This window comes from Scyliorhinus canicula, chromosome 1 (assembly GCF_902713615.1).
Source record: "Scyliorhinus canicula chromosome 1, sScyCan1.1, whole genome shotgun sequence".
Taxonomy (NCBI): Eukaryota; Metazoa; Chordata; class Chondrichthyes; order Carcharhiniformes; family Scyliorhinidae; genus Scyliorhinus; species Scyliorhinus canicula.
The window spans coordinates 287,180,723-287,196,896 of NC_052146.1; the positions used below are offsets into that span (position 1 = coordinate 287,180,723).

At 46.7% G+C, this 16,174-nt stretch overlaps 1 protein-coding gene across 1 annotated transcript in view; it reads left to right on the top strand.

Moving 5' to 3' along the window:
- Positions 1-16,174, top strand: part of birc6 (baculoviral IAP repeat containing 6) — a 312,870-nt gene that overhangs the window by 44,502 nt on the left and 252,194 nt on the right. Inside the window, 6 exon segments of the mRNA XM_038814802.1 lie at positions 540-721; positions 6,774-6,911; positions 7,610-7,803; positions 9,254-9,365; positions 11,364-11,446; positions 12,060-12,282. Of these exon segments, the coding sequence (XP_038670730.1) occupies positions 540-721; positions 6,774-6,911; positions 7,610-7,803; positions 9,254-9,365; positions 11,364-11,446; positions 12,060-12,282 (932 nt within the window).

Consider the following 16,174-nt stretch of genomic DNA (forward strand, 5'->3'; position numbering starts at 1 on the left):
AAGATTTACTCAAATGGAGGGTGGCAGTGTGTGGGTTAAGCAGCTACGTAGAATGAATGACCTTTTCATGTATTTTCACCTTTTTAGAATGATCTGTACATTTGTTTGCAACATCGACTCAGCAGCAATCCGTCCCACCCGGCTTACTCACTCTTCCAACTCCTTCCATCGGGCAGGAGATACAAAAGTCTGAGAACACGCATGAACAGATTCAAAACGGCTTCTTCCCCGTTGTTATCAGACACCTAAACGACCCTCTTATGGACTGATCTGATTAATACTACACTCCTGTATGCTTCACCCAATGCCGATGTCTATGTATATTATGTACCTTGTGTTGCCCTATTATGTATTTTCTTTTCATGTACTTAATGATCCGTTTGAGCTGCACGCAGAAAAATACTTTTACGTGTACCTTGGTCCACGTGACAATAAACAAATCCAATCCAATCGCGGTATGGTAATAACTGTAATTTTACTCTTGCGTTTATTGTGAAAATGACACTTCAAGGATATTGATTAAATTTTGTCTTTTCCAGCCAAGCCAGGAGGTCAGGTGAGGTGTCAGTACTTTCCAGCAGTGGATAAAGTTGTCTTTGTGGATGACTATGCAGTTGGATGTAGAAAAGACTTGAATGGCATCTTGTTGCTTGATACAGCACTACAGACCCCTGTTTCAAAGCAGGATGATGTGGTTCAGCTTGAATTGCCAGTTACAGAGGTAAGAATGTATCTTGTGCCTGGACGGAATCTAATTTTCTAAAGATGTGTGTTTCTCCTTCCTATTTTTTCTTTCTTGAAATTCAAATGATTAGTTTGTGTATTGCTACGATTGGACCTAAGCAAAGAATAAGCCTGATATGTGTGAAGGACGATAAATTACCGTTAAATATTAAAGGTAAAATTAATGTTTGCGTACTGAGGCCTAAATTGAGTGAACATGGAGAGGATGTTTCCCCAGTAGGAGAACTAGAACCCGAGAGCACAGTCTCTTCAGACTGAAGGGACGATCCTTTAAAACGGAGATGAGGAGGAATTTCTTCAGCCAGAGGGTGGTGAATCTGTGGAACTCATTGCCACAGAGGGCTGTGGAGGCCAAGTCACCGAGTGTCTTTAAGACAGAGATAGATAGGGTATTGACTAATAAGGGGATTTAGGGTTATGGTGAGAAGGCAGGAGAATGGGGATGAAAAACATATTCAGCCATGGTGGAGCAGACTTGGTGGGCCGAATTCTGCTCCCATGATTTATGGTGTCATGGTTAATCAGCCTCACTTGGCGGTATATCATCTCACTGCCAGCCCTGACTTACCTGCTGCAAATTAGGGCAGATGACCTGGCACAAGTCAACAAATTCACAGAGTGGCCTGTGTGTGTGGGAGGGCAGGTGATTTCTGTTCATGTTGATGTCTTCTGATATTTTCATGTATAATTGCAAAATGCCATTAATAAAAATATTTTAAAAAAAATTAGCACATGATCCAATACTAAACTCTAATAAATTATAAATCTAATAACTCTCCACTGTAACAAATGTTATCAGTTGAGGAGATCTGTGGACTTTCATCCCTCTAAATACCATTGGGCTTTTACAAAATACCTCCGATTGCACCAATTCCTTTTATAACTCTGTCAAATGCTTATTACTCTTCTATATTTATAACCTTCCAGTCTCAGTGCAGTACGGAGGCAATGCTGCAACATTAAGAGTGTCATCTTGACAGAAGTTAAACTGAGCATATAAAACATCCACTGTTAAGAAGAGCAAAGGAATTCTCCTGGTGGTCTGGTCAATATTTATCGTTCAACTAAAGTTGCCAAGACCTCTTGTTGCTTGTGGGGTCTGGCTGTGCACCAATTTGACCTCTCCATTTCCCTATGTTAGAACAGTGATGTGGAGAAACGGCAATAGCGTGGGTTCAATTCTCGCATTAGCTGAGGTTATTCATGAAGGCCCCTAGGGCAGCATGGTGGCCTAGTGGTTAGCACAGCTGCCTCATGGCGCTGAGGTTCCAGGTTTGATCCCAGCTCTGGGTCACTGTCGTGTGGAGTTTGCACATTCTCCCCGTGTCTGCGTGGGTTTCGCCCCCACAACCCAAAAATGTGCAGAGTAGGTGGATTGGCCACACTAAATTGCCCCTTAATTGGAAGAAATAATTGGGTAATCTAAATTTATAAAAAAAAAGTCATGAATGCCCCGCCTTCTCAACCTTGCCCCTCACCTGAGATGTGGTGACCCTCAAGTTAAATCACCACCAGTCAGCTCTCTCTCTAAAGGGGAGAGCAGCCTATGGTCCTCTGGGACTGTGGCAACATTTATATTACTATTTGAAAGCATATCACTGATTGTGAAGTGCCTTGGGGTCCCGCGAGGTCAGGAAAAGTGTTATTTGAAAGCAAATTCTTTCTGCTTTCTCTCAACTGTGCAGGAATGTATTTTTCTAACCAATCTTATTCACTAAGTGCTAACAACAGTGAATTTCCTTATACTGTGAGGAGTACTGCTGTACTGTATATTCAATGGGATTGGTGTGGTGTTGAGGGCAAGATTATGAGCATGGAAGTGACCTGAATTGATTTGAAAATATTAAAATTGCACTAGGAAAGGGATGAGTGAAATCTGTAAACACTGTCAGCTGAATGGATAATGGGTTCTTGAACAAATTGTTCCTGCATAAGTTCATAAGATATAGGAGCAGAATTAGGCCACTTGGCCCATCGGATCTGCTCCACCATTCGATCATGGCTGATCTCATCCTGACCTTAACTCCACCGTCCTGTCCATTCTCCATAACCCTTCAACCCCATACCAATTAAAAATCTGTCCAACTCATCAAATTTACTCACTGTCCCAACAACTGTGCAAGACAGGTATGGTTTTACTTATCAAAACAATCTTCCAGCTTCAATGTTTGTCAAAAGTAACAATTTACTCCTAGATGTACAATATTTGTGGGAAATCGCTTATGCTGTAAATTGCAGGACAGTAAATTTAGTTGAACATGTGTGAAAGTAGGTGGGACTGCAAGTTGCAATGAGGAAATAAGAACCTTACAAATGGATATAGACAGGTTAGAAGAGTGGACCAAAATGTGGCAGATGGAGTTTAACACGGATAAGTGAGGCCATGCATTTTGATCGAAAAAATGGGACGGCACCTTATCTAAATCAGGAGAGACTTCAGGTTGCACCGTTGCAGAGGGATCTGTGGGGGGGGGGGGGGGGGGGGGGGGGGGTCCTCATTCATGATTCACAGAAAATTAGCATGCAGGTACAGCAGATAATAAAGAAAGCAAATGGAATGTTAGCATTTATAGCTAAAGGAATAGCGTGTAATGGTAAGGAAGTGTTGCAACTGTACAAGGCTTTGGTGAGATCACACCGGAGTATTGTGCACAGTTTTGGTCCCCTCATTTGAGGAAAGGTGTAGTGGCGTTGGAGGCAGTTCAGAGGAAGTTCACTAGATTTATTGCCGAAATATGGGGTTTGTCGTATGGGGTTTGTCGTATGAAGGGATTGAACAGTTTGGGCCTATTGAGCAGCATGGTAGCAGTGGTTAGCACTGATGTTTCAAAGCATCAGGGTCTGAGATTGGATTCCGGCTTGGGTCACTGTCTGTGTGGAGTCTGCACATCCTCCCCGTGTCTGCGTGGGTTTCCTCCATGTGCTCGGCTTTCCCCTCTCAAGTCCCGAAATTGGTGCTTGATTGGTGAATTGGACAATCTGAATTCTCCCTCTGTGTGTACCTGGACAGGCGGCGGAATGTGGCGACTAGGGGCTTTTCGCAGTAACTTCGTTGCAGTGTTGATGTAAGCCTACTTGTGTGACAACAATAAAGATTATTATAGTCTCTAATGTTTAGATGAAGGAGGGGAGATCAAATTGAGGTATGTAAGATGATAAAAGGTATTGATAAAGTAGACGTGGAGAGGATACTTCCTCTTCTGGGGTATTCTAAAATGAGAGGTTAGGCTTTAGATAAGAGGTAGCAAATGTAAAAGAGAATTGATAAGAAACTACTTCCCCAAAGGGTTGTGAATCTGTGGAATTCGCTACCCCAGAATGCGGTGGATGTTGGGACAGTGAGTAAATTTGAGGAATTGGACAGATTTTTAATTGGTATGGGGTTGAAGGGTTATGGAGAATGGACAGGATGGTGGAGTTAAGGCCAGGATGAGATCAACCACGATCGAATGGTGGAGCAGACTTGATGGGCCAAATGGCCTAATTCTCCTCCTATATCTTATGAACTTATGCAGGAACAATTCGTTCAAGAACCCATTATTCATTCAGCTGACAGTGTTTACAGATTTCACTCATACCTTTCCTAGTGCGATTTTAATATTTTCAAATCAATTTGGGGAACTGATGAGGATGAGGAAAGGAAATGGTATGCGCAATTTTACAAATCTTGTAATGTCCCTTTGTTTTTCTTCATTAGCTGTATATTGTTGTCCATCAGGAGAGTTTGATCATGAAAGTTTTGAACTCTTTCAGCATCACTGCCAATCCAATATGGCAAGTTTAGTCGTCTACCACACGGCTGGACCACACAAAGCAATATTGTAATTGCTAAAACGTAGTTTTATTTTTAATTGTCATTCCTGGGATTTTTGTTTCCCAAGGTATGCCCATTACTTCCCTGTCCGTTTCCCTTTGTATGGCCCTCATCTCCGCTCCATTAAGTCCACACCACGGTACCAAAACAGCTCTTGTCAAAGCCACCAATGACGTCCAAGGGTATCTCTTGCAATGGCTTCTCTTCCCACATGGTAGAATCTGTCCTTGCCGTCCTCCTATTTCTTATCTCCATCCTGTCCATCTGCAGCATCATCTGAAACCCATTTTTATATTTACGCTCGCCCCTCTGAGCTCTACCTCACCACTGGCTCTTTTGACTCCTTTGGTGTTGCTAACTAATTGGACTGCTTATCCGACCAATCCAAGCTGCAATTTCTTCCAGCTAAGTGTTAAGAAGACTGAAGCTTTTGTTTCTGCCATCCCCTCCAAACTCCATTCTTTAGCTAGTGACTACACCCCCCTCTTCTTCATTCAACAGTCTAAGATTAAACCTTAAACTTAAATAAAATACCGCAGATGTTGGAGCAATGCTGGAAAACTTCAGCCGGTCTCGCAGCATCTGCAGGGAGAAAAACTGAAACGTTTGAAGTCCCATATTGCTCTTCACCCCTTCTATCTCTGCCAGCCCCAAACTTTCAGATACCAGTGTACATCTAATTCTGGCCTTTCGAGCATTCCCTGATTTTAGTTGCCCTATTACTGGTGGCTGTGCCTTCAGTTGCCAAGGCCCCGAAGCTCTGGAATTCCCTCTCTGCACTTCTCTACTTTACAGTAATCTTTATTAGTGTCACAAGTAGTGTCATTAGTGTTAACACTGAAGTTACTGTGAAAATCCCCTAGTCGCCACACACCGGCACCTGTTCGGGTACACTGAGGGGGAATTCAAAATATCCACTTCACCGAATAAGCACGTCTTTCAGGACTTGTGGGAGGAAACCGGAGCACTCGGAGGAAACTCACGCAGACATGGGAAGAACGTGCAGACTCCGCACAGACAGTGACCCAATCTGGGAATTGAACCTGGGTCCCTGGCGCTGTGAAGCAACAGTACTAACCATTATGCTATTTACTTTCCTCTTATTAAAACCTACCTCTTTTTAAAAAATAAAAATAAATTTAGAATACCCAATTATTCTTTTTTTTTCAATTGGGTAATTTAGTGTAGCTAACCTGCACATCTTTGGGTTGTGGGGGTGAGACCGACGCAGACATGAAGAGACTGTGCAAACTCTAAAACACAGACAATGACCCAGGGCTGGGATTGAACACGGGTCCTTCGCGCTGTAGACAGCAGTGCTAACCACTGTGACGCCCTAAAACCTATCTCTGACAAAGTTTTTTTTAGCTTGACTTAATATTTCCTTCTATGACTTGGTGTCATTTTATTTCTATTGTTTGTGTGGAGTGCTTTAGGATGTTTCATTCCATTAAAGATGCTATATAAATATACAAATTAAAGAAGGGAATATGCTCTGTCTCTGGCAAGAAATTGCATGGTGTTTTTTTGAAATAAAGGAGCATTTTGTTTACTGTTGACATGGTAACAAACAATTTGCAGACTACTGCCTTTAGGATTATTGTTGCAGGACAATTATGAAGAGAGGCTGGATAAGCTCGGGTTGTTTTCTTTAGAGCATAAAAATCTGAGGGAGGACCTGATTGAGGTGTAAAAGATTGAGTGGTATGGACAGGGTGGATAGGAAGCAGCTGTTCCCCTTGCTTGAAAGGTCAATAACGAGGGGGCATAATTTTAAGTTGAGGGACAGGCAGTTTAGAGGGGATTTAAGGAATTAGTTGTCACCTAGAGGGTGGTAGAAGTCTGGAATGCACTACCTGGGAGCATAGTAGAGGTGGGAAACCTCCAACCTTTTTAAAAAAAAAAGTATGTGGATGAGCACTAGAAATGTCATAACATTCAAAGGCTGTGGATCAAGTGCTAGAAAGTGGGAATCATGTAGATTTACTGTGGTTTTGTTGGTGCAGACCTGATGGGCCAAAGGGCCTCTTCTGTACTCTATGATTCTATGTTGACATGTCATTGGTATATCTGCAGTGTCTGGGTACTTTATCTAGCTGCTTATTTCAATATGAAATTCAGTATTTATTTTTCCTGTAATCCGCATAAGTCTTTTTTGTTCGCAAAACTAAAGTTGAGTGCTTATGTGTGTACTCTTGTTTTTTTTCATCTACAGGCCCAGCAATTGCTCTCTGCTTGTATGGAGAAGGTGGAGGTATCATATATAGAAGGATACGATCAGTTTATCTCTCAATTGAAAGATGGGCTGCAAAATACATCACACGAGACAGCTGCAAATCACAAAGTTGCAAAGGTTAGTAGAAACTGCAGTAATTTTATTGAAGGATGACATTGCACACAAATACTCTGATCTGTAGATGGAGATAACCCTGAGCAGTTCCTTCAACCAGTTGTGAGAATTTAATGACATTGTGTGAAGGCAGTCTAGCCAGTAAAGTTGAAGGTCCTGTAATGCAGGAAGTGATGTGTCCCAAGCAATTTGGTCAAAGTATGAAAAGCTTAAGAAACAACTGCCCTGCCTTATAACAATAACACTATCCTATTGCAGCTCCTGCACCAAGATTGGGGGGACCAGCAATGCTATTCAGACATTGTACCTATTACTATTCCTGCTTTCCTTGCAATATGCGCGATAAAGCAAGACGGCATTTATTGTTGATTCATATTTACTTGACGAAGATGTAATGATGGGACTTGAGCTGCTGCATTCCTTCCTCCCACAGTGATTTGGTCAAACCCAAAATTGGCACTGCCTAACTGGTTCTACTTTGTTAAGGCAGCTAGCCTGTGACCATCTGCCCAATCCTGTTGTCGCTCTTCTCTCCCAACCCAATCCCTGGCCTCCTGAAAAGCAACCTGGGCAAGGTCAGGAACTTTGGTAGAGAATGGACTCAGTGTGTAGATTTCAATAAATCTTGGTTTCTGTGCCATATGTTATGTATCTTTTTATTTCCCTGGGTTTGCAGTAATACATGTCTCTTTTTTTTGCAGTGGGCAACAGTCACTTTTCATCTTCCTCATCATGTCCTGAAGTCAGTTTCTAATGCCATTGTAAATGAGTTGAAAAAGACCAATCATAATATTTCTGCCCTGTCCGTAGCCTCATCTGTAATGGATAGGCTATCCTACCTCTTGCCAAGTGCTCGACCTGAACTTGGTGTGGGCCCTGGCCGCTCAGTGGACAGGTATGTGAGAGTATTCTTAGAATAAAACTTTGTTACAATGTTAAATTTGCCATCATTCCATTTCAGTTTAGCATAATGCCTAATGAAATGCTATGTTGGTTAACCAGTTAGCCAGCTATTGAACAGTTGGAGTTAATGCTTAGCTCTTTAATAAATTATCTCTATGGTGACTCTTTCAACTTAAGGGAGAGTTAGGAGAGGCCGAGACATGATTGATCTACTGATCTGCTTTTAATGAAACGCCTATTAGTAGTTTTGTCATTTTGTCACATCGTCCTTTGGTAGATTGAGTATTGAAGTAATTACTTTGTCGTTGTTGCACTCCTTCCCTCAACAAAGCAGTGCAACTATATTTGGGATTGGCTTCTGATTTTCTTTTGTTAAAAACACGATTGATGATCAACTTTGGAGTTCTTTAATGTAATGATTGCATTGAGTATGGAAATTTGGATTCATATATCAACATAGTGGAAGCACAGTGGGTCAATTCACCATTATAGAATCCCTCAGTGAGTATCCTTACTAATCTCGTAAAGACTTGGCTTTTTAAATGTGGATTAAAAACTCTACTAACTTCATCTTTTATCTCAGACACAAAGGACAGAGATGAAATTATCCATTCAGACCCAAGTGCTGCAGACTACATACTATTTATAAAGTGCCATTGTACACAGGCGTTTCAAATTATTTGTGCAGTTACTAGTGCTTGGCAAGGATTTGTGTTGCAAATAAAGTGTTTACTTGTCAAATTTTATTTGCTGGTTTTCATGTTCAGCTCCTTTTCCTGCTCAAGTTGATTTGGCCTTTTTGCCATGCCCAAAATGTTAGTTGGTGCAATCATATTCGCCATAGGATTATAATCAGGTCCAAAAATGCTGTCTTTGTTCCCATTATTTATTACTGCCTACTTAATTGCATCTGTTCTGAATGTTCACTCAGTTGAACGATGAAAACAATGTCCATAGAATGATGTAGTGTACTGTAGCAACACACTAATATGGAAACTTGAGTAAAAAGAGTAATAATTGTGGGAGAAAGTAAATTAGTTCCCTCTACTCTTGATATTTCTCTTCCACCCTCCCCTACACATCACTTTCCCTTTTTAAATCCTCCTTCCCACATCTGTGGGATTCTTCAGATAAAACTGGAATTGGAAAAACATACCTGTCTCCCGAAGGAATCCTTCAGGTAGCCATTCTGACTGGGCACCTGTGCGGCTAGGAGATAGAGAGTAAACCAATTTGTGAAATATTTGTTCCTGAATGTGAAAGCTACTAGCTGAGTGTGGCCTTGTGTATTGCAAGTCTTGGATCCCTGTTTCCCTTGTGCCTTCAACCCCAACGTGTAACAAAGGTTTGTGTCTGTCATAAATTGACATTAAAGCAAGTCAAGCAAAGTGCATGTTATCCGTAAGACTTTGCAGTATAAACAATTCCAGCTCTCTATTTAGGTCACTAATGTATAGTGAGGCCAACAGACGAGAAACCTTCACTTCTTGGCCACATGTAGGCTACAGATGGGCTCAGCCTGATCCTATGGCACAAGCAGGATTCTATCACCAAGTAAGTTGGCAATTAGTTGTTCCTAGTATTGTAAAGTTAACCAGCTTTTGTTGTTTTTATTATCCATTGAATTCTCGTGAAATTAAAGTTGTATAAATATACGTACTCTGGGATTTGAAATGAAATGAAAATCACTTATTGTCACAAGTAGGCTTTAAATGAAGTCACTGTGAAAAGCCTCTAGTCGCCACATTCCGGCGCCTGTTTGGGGAGGCTGGTACAGGTGACACCGTGTAAGAACTCATTGTATTTCAACATTTGATTGTGAATTACAGTTCACTTTGCCATTAATCCTTCTCTGGTTTGTGCTGAGTTAAATGATTAGAACAAGGGCAGCACAGTGACGCAGTGGTTATCACAGTTGCCTCATGATGTTGAGGTCCTGGGTTCGATCCTGGCCCAGGTCACTGTCTGTGTGGAGTTTGCACCATCTCTCCCTGTTTGCGTGGGTCTCACCCCCACAACCCAAAGATGTACGTGGTAGGTGAATTGGTAACACTAAATTGTCCCTTATTTGGGGGAAAAAAGAATTGGACACTCTAAATTTGTTTAAAAAATAGTTAGAACAAAGAAACGTGAAGTTCAGGCCCTTCGACCCTACAATCCTATGTCAACCATGCTGCCCATCTAGCCTAAAAGCTTCTACGTTTCCGAGGTCCTTATCCCTCTATTCCATCCTAATCATGTATTTGTTTAGACGCCCCTTTAAATGTCGCACCTTCTTCCACCACCTCTTTTGGCAGCGAGTTCCAGGCACCCATTACCCTCTGTGTTTAAAAAAAAAAGAACCTTCCCTCTCACATTGCCTCCAAACTCTCTCTCTCTTCCCCCCCCCCCCCCCCCCCCCCTGCCACGTCCATCTCCTCTAAACCTTGCCCTCGCACCTTAACCAGATGTCCCCTAGTAATTGACTCTTCCACCCTGGAAAAAAGCTTCTGATGTCCACTCTGTCCATGCTCCTCATAATTTTGCAGACTTCTGTCACGCCGCCTGCAACCGTCCTCGTTCCAGTGAGGACAAACCGAGTTTATCCAACCTCTCCTCATAGCTAATGCCCTCCATACCAGGCAACATCCTGGTAAACCTCTTCTGTACCCTCGCCAAAGCCTTCGCATCCTTCTGGTAGTGTGGCGATCAGAATTGAACACTCTAATTCCAAATGTGGCCCAACTAAGGTTCTATGCAGCTGCAGCATGACTTGCCAATTTTTATACTTCACACACTGGCCGATAAAGGCAAGCATGCCGTCTGCCTTCTTGACTACCTTCTCCACCTGCTTTGCCACAGTGACCTGTGGACCTGTACACCCAGACCCCTCTACCTGTCAATAGTCTTAAGAGTTCTGCCATTTACTGTAAATTTCCCACCTGTATAGGACTTTCCAAAATGCATTACCTCATTTGTCTGGATTAACTCCATTTGTCATCTCTCTACCTAAGTCTCCAACCGATCCGTATCCTCTGACAATCCTCAACACTATCCAGTTTCACCAACCTTTGTGTCATCCGCAAACTCACTAATCAGACTGGTTACTTTTTCCTCCAAACCATTTGTATATACGACAAACCGCAAAGGTCCCGGCACTGATCCCTGCGGAGCTCTGCTGGTCACAACCCTCCATTCAGAAATGCACCCTTCTACTGCTACCCTATGTCTCCTATGACTGAGTCAGCTGAGCCAAGTGTATCCATCTTGCGAGCTCACATCTGATCCTGTGTGACTTCACATTCTGTACCCAGTCTGCCATGAGGGACCTTGTGAAAGGCCTTACTGAAGTCCCATGTGGACGAGATCCACTGCCCTACCTTCATCAATCATCTTTGTATATTCTGTGTCTTTTCACCAGTGGATGGGAAATAAATTGATTTGAGCTCCTACTCCTGACTACTATCCAGCGCACTTGTAAAACATTCTTTAACTTTGTCTCAAACTTTCGAAAATTGAAGCAGACATTATCAAATAAGCTGACTGAATTTTGCTTTGTTTTTTTTTATTCAGCCAGCCTCCTCTGGGGATGACCGGGCCATGTGCTTTACATGTAGTGTTTGCCTGGTGTGCTGGGAGCCCACCGATGAACCTTGGTAAGTAAGCTCTTTCTATTCAACAAGGTTGAAGTTGATGCCCCTGTAATGGCACTTACACAATCTATTGTCAAAGAAAAATAGGCAGAAACCAGTAACTGATTTAAATTTGTTCTGTGCTATTAATTTGACAACATGATGGCATAATTAAGTTATGACCAAACATGTAGGATTTTGCAGCTATTTTATGGACATTTTCTTTGCTATAGGTATTTGAAATGAAATGAAAATCGCTTATTGTCACGAGTAGGCTTCAATGAAGTTACTGTGAAAAGCCCCTAGTCGCCAAATTCCTTCTAAAAGAAAAATACATACCCTCTCTGTAATGGTTGGAACTTTAACTTGCATAAAACAAAAGAAAATAGATTTGCATCTCAAATCTACAGTAACATTGCACATTAAAAACTGTCTGTTGCAGAATTTCAGTCAGTAACCTCACGATTTTCAGGCAGGTGACTATACTGCTGAAATATCAATAAATAGAATCCTTTTATTGAGCCTTCGACTTTGCAGCAGTTCAGTCAAGTTCCAAAAAATGATTGTGAGATTATGAAGGCTTTGCCGACCATGTTTGTGGTTTTGACAATTTTGAATATTTTTTTATACAACATAGGTCAGAACACGAACGGCATTCTCCTAACTGTCCATTTGTGAAAGGTGAACACACTCAAAATGTGCCGCTATCAATAACATTGGCAACAAGTCCAGCACAATTTCCCAGTGTAGATGTCCCTGATCGAATAGCATGTATTGGCTTTGGAAGTTGTCCCCATTTCTTGGCTGCATCAACAAGGCGTGGAAAGATCTGTATATGGGATGTATCTAAAATGATGAAGGTATCACAATTATTTTAATTGGTGAATGTCTGATTTTTAATTATCACTGCAAGTATCCTCCTTCTGAAGGACTTCTCAAGCTGGCTGGTAAAATGAAACCGGTTGTTGAAAAAGGTGTGTATGAGTGATTGCTGATATCGAGATGAAAACTCAGCACAGGGGATTAGTTTTCATGCACAACATTTATACTGCATGGTGTACTGTTCCTGTTTGTGAAATCTGTCCTTGAGCATTCATCTCTGGGAATTCTTCGAGGTCGGGGCTGAAGTGGACTGCAGTTCACTAAGTTCCATTTTCTTTTTGCTGGAGATGCATGCTTTCCTTTTATGTCCTCTCATTCTTAACCCTCATCAGTTTCTACTGCAGTGTCCTCGTGTCCGACACAAGACTCCCTGAACCAGTGCTCTATTCTTGTGCCCTGCAATGTCAAACGATCACTAGGAGGATAGAGGAAATGCTGCAAAGACACTCTAAAAGCCTTCCGAAATACAAACAACATTCTCACCGACACGTGGGAATTGTTTGCCCTCGAATGCACAAACTGGAGAAAAAGCATACGAGAAGGCGCCAACCCACCTTGAGCACCACCGAGTGGAGCACACGGCAGTCAAGTGTAAGCAGCGGAAAGAGGACGTAGAATCCAGAGCGCCTACCCACCCGCCTCATCTATCATCACCTGCCCCACCTGTGGCAGAGTCAGCGGCACCAAGATTGGTCTAGTCAGTCACTGCAGAACCCAACCCTGCTGAGTGGAAGCAAATCATCCTCAACCCTGAAAAACTGCCAAAGAAACGTTCAGTAATTCATATGCAGAATTTATCAATCTCATTTCCCTTTTCTCCCGCCCCCCCATCTTCCCCTCTCTTCCTCCCCACCTCTCTCTCTTCCCCGCCTCTCTCTCTTCCCCACCTCCCTCTCTCTCGCTCTCTCTCTTCCCCACCTCCCTCTCTCTTCCTCCCCCCATCTCTCTCTGTCTCTCTCTCTGTCTCTCTCTCTGTCTCTCTCTCTGTCTCTCTCTCTGTCTCTCTCTCTGTCTCTCTCTCTGTCTCTCTCTCTGTCTCTCTCTCTGTCTCTCTCTCTGTCTCTCTGTCTTCTCTCTGTCTGTCTCTCTGTCTGTCTCTCTGTCTGTCTCTCTGTCTGTCTCTCTGTCTCCCCCTCTGTCTCCCCCTCTGTCTCCCCCTCTGTCTCCCCACCCCTCTTCCCTCCTCTCTCTCTTCCCTCCTCTCTCTCTTCCCTCCTCTCTCTCTTCCCTCCTCTCTCTCTTCCCTCCTCTCTCTCTTCCCTCCTCTCTCTCTTCCCTCCTCTCTCTCTTCCCTCCTCTCTCTCTTCCCTCCTCTCTCTCTTCCCTCCTCTCTCTCTTCCCTCCTCTCTCTCTTCCCTCCTCTCTCTCTTCCCTCCTCTCTCTCATCTCTCCTCTCTCTCATCTCTCGTTCTCTCCCCCCCTCGTTCTCTCCCCCCCTCGTTCTCTCCCCCCCTCGTTCTCTCCCCCCCTCGTTCTCTCCCCCCCTCGTTCTCTCCCCCCCTTCTCCCCCCCCTCGTTCTCTCCCCCCCCTCGTTCTCTCCCCCCCTCGTTCTCTCCCCCCCTCGTTCTCTCCCCCCCTCGTTCTCTCCCCCCCTCGTTCTCCTCCCCCCCCGTTCTCCCTCCCCCCCCCGTGTCTCTCCCCCCCCTCGTTCTCTCCCCCCCTCGTTCTCTCCCCCCCCTCGCTGTGTCTCTCCCCCCCCTCGCTGTGTCCTCTCCCCCCCCTCGCTGTGTCTCTCCCCCCCCCCCTCGCATGTGTCTCTCACACCCCCTCGGCTGTGTATCTCTCCCCCCTCCCCGTGCTGCTGTGTCTCTCCCCCCCCTCGCTGTGTCTCGCCCCGCTTGGCTCTCCTCTCCCCCCCCTCGCTGTGTCTCTCCCCCCCCCCCATCGGAAGAGTCTGTGTCCCCCCCCCCTCGCTGTGTGTCCCCCCCTCGCGGTGTCCCCCCCCCCCTCGCTGTGTCCCCCCCCCCTCCTGTGTCCCCCCCCTCGCTGTGTCCCCACCTCGCTGTGTCCCCCCCCCTCGCTGGTCCCCCCCCTCGCTGTGTCCCCCCCCTCTCTGGTGTTCCCCCCCCCCTCGCTGTGTCCCCCCCCCATTTCCTGTGTCACCCCCCATCGCTGTGTCCCCCCCCTCGCTGTGTCTCTCCCCCCCCCCCTCGCTGTGCCCTCTCCCACACCCTCAGCTGTTGCCCCCCCCCCGCGTGTCCCCCCCCCGCTGTGTCCCCCCCCCCCTCGCTGTGTCCCCCCCTCGCTGTGTCCCCCCCCTCGCTGTGTCCCCCCCCTCGCTGTGTCCCCCCCCCTCTGTGTCCCCCCCCTCGCTGTGTCCCCCCCCCTCGCTGTGTCCCCCCCTCGCTGTGTCCCCCCCTCGCTGTGTCCCCCCCCTCGCTGTGTCCCCCCCCCGCTGTGTCCCCCCCCTCGCTGTGTCCCCCCCCCTCGCTGTGTCCCCCCCCTCGCTGTCCCCCCCTCGCTGTGTCCCCCCCCTCGCTGTGTCCCCCCCTCGCTGTGTCCCCCCCCCTCGCTGTGTCCCCCCCCCCCTCGCTTGTCCCCCCCCCCCGCTGTGTCCCCCCCTCTCTGTGTCCCCCCCCTCGCTGTGTCCCCCCCCCCTCGCTGTGTCCCCCCCTCGCTGTCCCCCCCCCTCGCTGTGTCCCCCCCTCGCTGTGTCCCCCCCCCCTCGCTGTTCCCCCCCTCGCTGTGTCCCCCCCCTCGCTGTGTCCCCCCCCTCGCTGTGTCCCCCCCCTCGCTGTGTCCCCCCCCCCGCTGTGTCCCCCCCCTCGCTGTGTCCCCCCCCTCGCTGTGTCCCCCCCCCTCGCTGTGTCCCCCCCCTCGCTGTGTCCCCCCCCCTCGCTGTGTCCCCCCCCTCGCTGTGTCCCCCCCCTCGCTGTGTCCCCCCCCCTCGCTGTGTCCCCCCCCCTCGCTGTGTCCCCCCCCTCGCTGTGTCCCCCCCCTCGCTGTGTCCCCCCCTCGCTGTGTCCCCCCCCTCGCTGTGTCCCCCCCCTCGCTGTGTCCCCCCCCTCGCTGTGTCCCCCCCCTCGCTGTGTCCCCCCCCCTCGCTGTGTCCCCCCCCTCGCTGTCTCCCCCCCCCCTCGCTGTCTCCCCCCCCCTCGCTGTCTCCCCCCCCCCCTCGCTGTCTCCCCCCCCCCCCCCTCCCCTGTCCCCCCCCCCCCTCGCTGTCCCCCCCCCCCCCCTCGCTGTCTCCCCCCCCCCCCTCGCTGTCTCCCCCCCCCCTCGCTGTCTCTCCCCCCCCCCTCGCTGTCTCTCCCCCCCCTCGCGTCCCCCCCCCCCCCCCCCCCCCCCCCCCCCCTCGCTCCCCCCCCCCCCCCCCCCGCTCTCTTCCCCTGAGGTCATCTCGGTTGGATCTGCAACAATATTCAAAATTTGTGAGAGAGGAGAAGGGAATATTCTCCCTGACGATATTTACCACCCAAGAAACACTTACAATGGATCTTTGATTTGGTCATTATCCCAATTATCCCTACATTGCGGCAGTGTTCAAAGTTGTTTTGAGGTCATTGAGGGCGCTGTATAAATGTTTCTCTATCTGCCTTGCTTGTTCTTTAGATTGCTTGCTCTCTGATTCTGTCTGTATCATTTAGAGATGTCTTCAAATGCTACTGTCATTTGCCCAGTTTTTGGCCATTAAATGTTTTAATAATTCTGTTTTAATTACCGTTTCATGACATTCTACTTAAGAAAATGTTAGGGACCGTGCGGTGGTGCAGCGGTTAGCACTGCTACCTCATGGCACTGAAGACCCAAATTCGATTTCGCCCCTGGGTCATTGTCCGTGTGGAGTTTGCACATTCTTCCCATGTGTGTGAGTCTCACCCCCACAATCCAAAGATGTGCGGGCTATGTAGATTGGCCACGCTAAATTG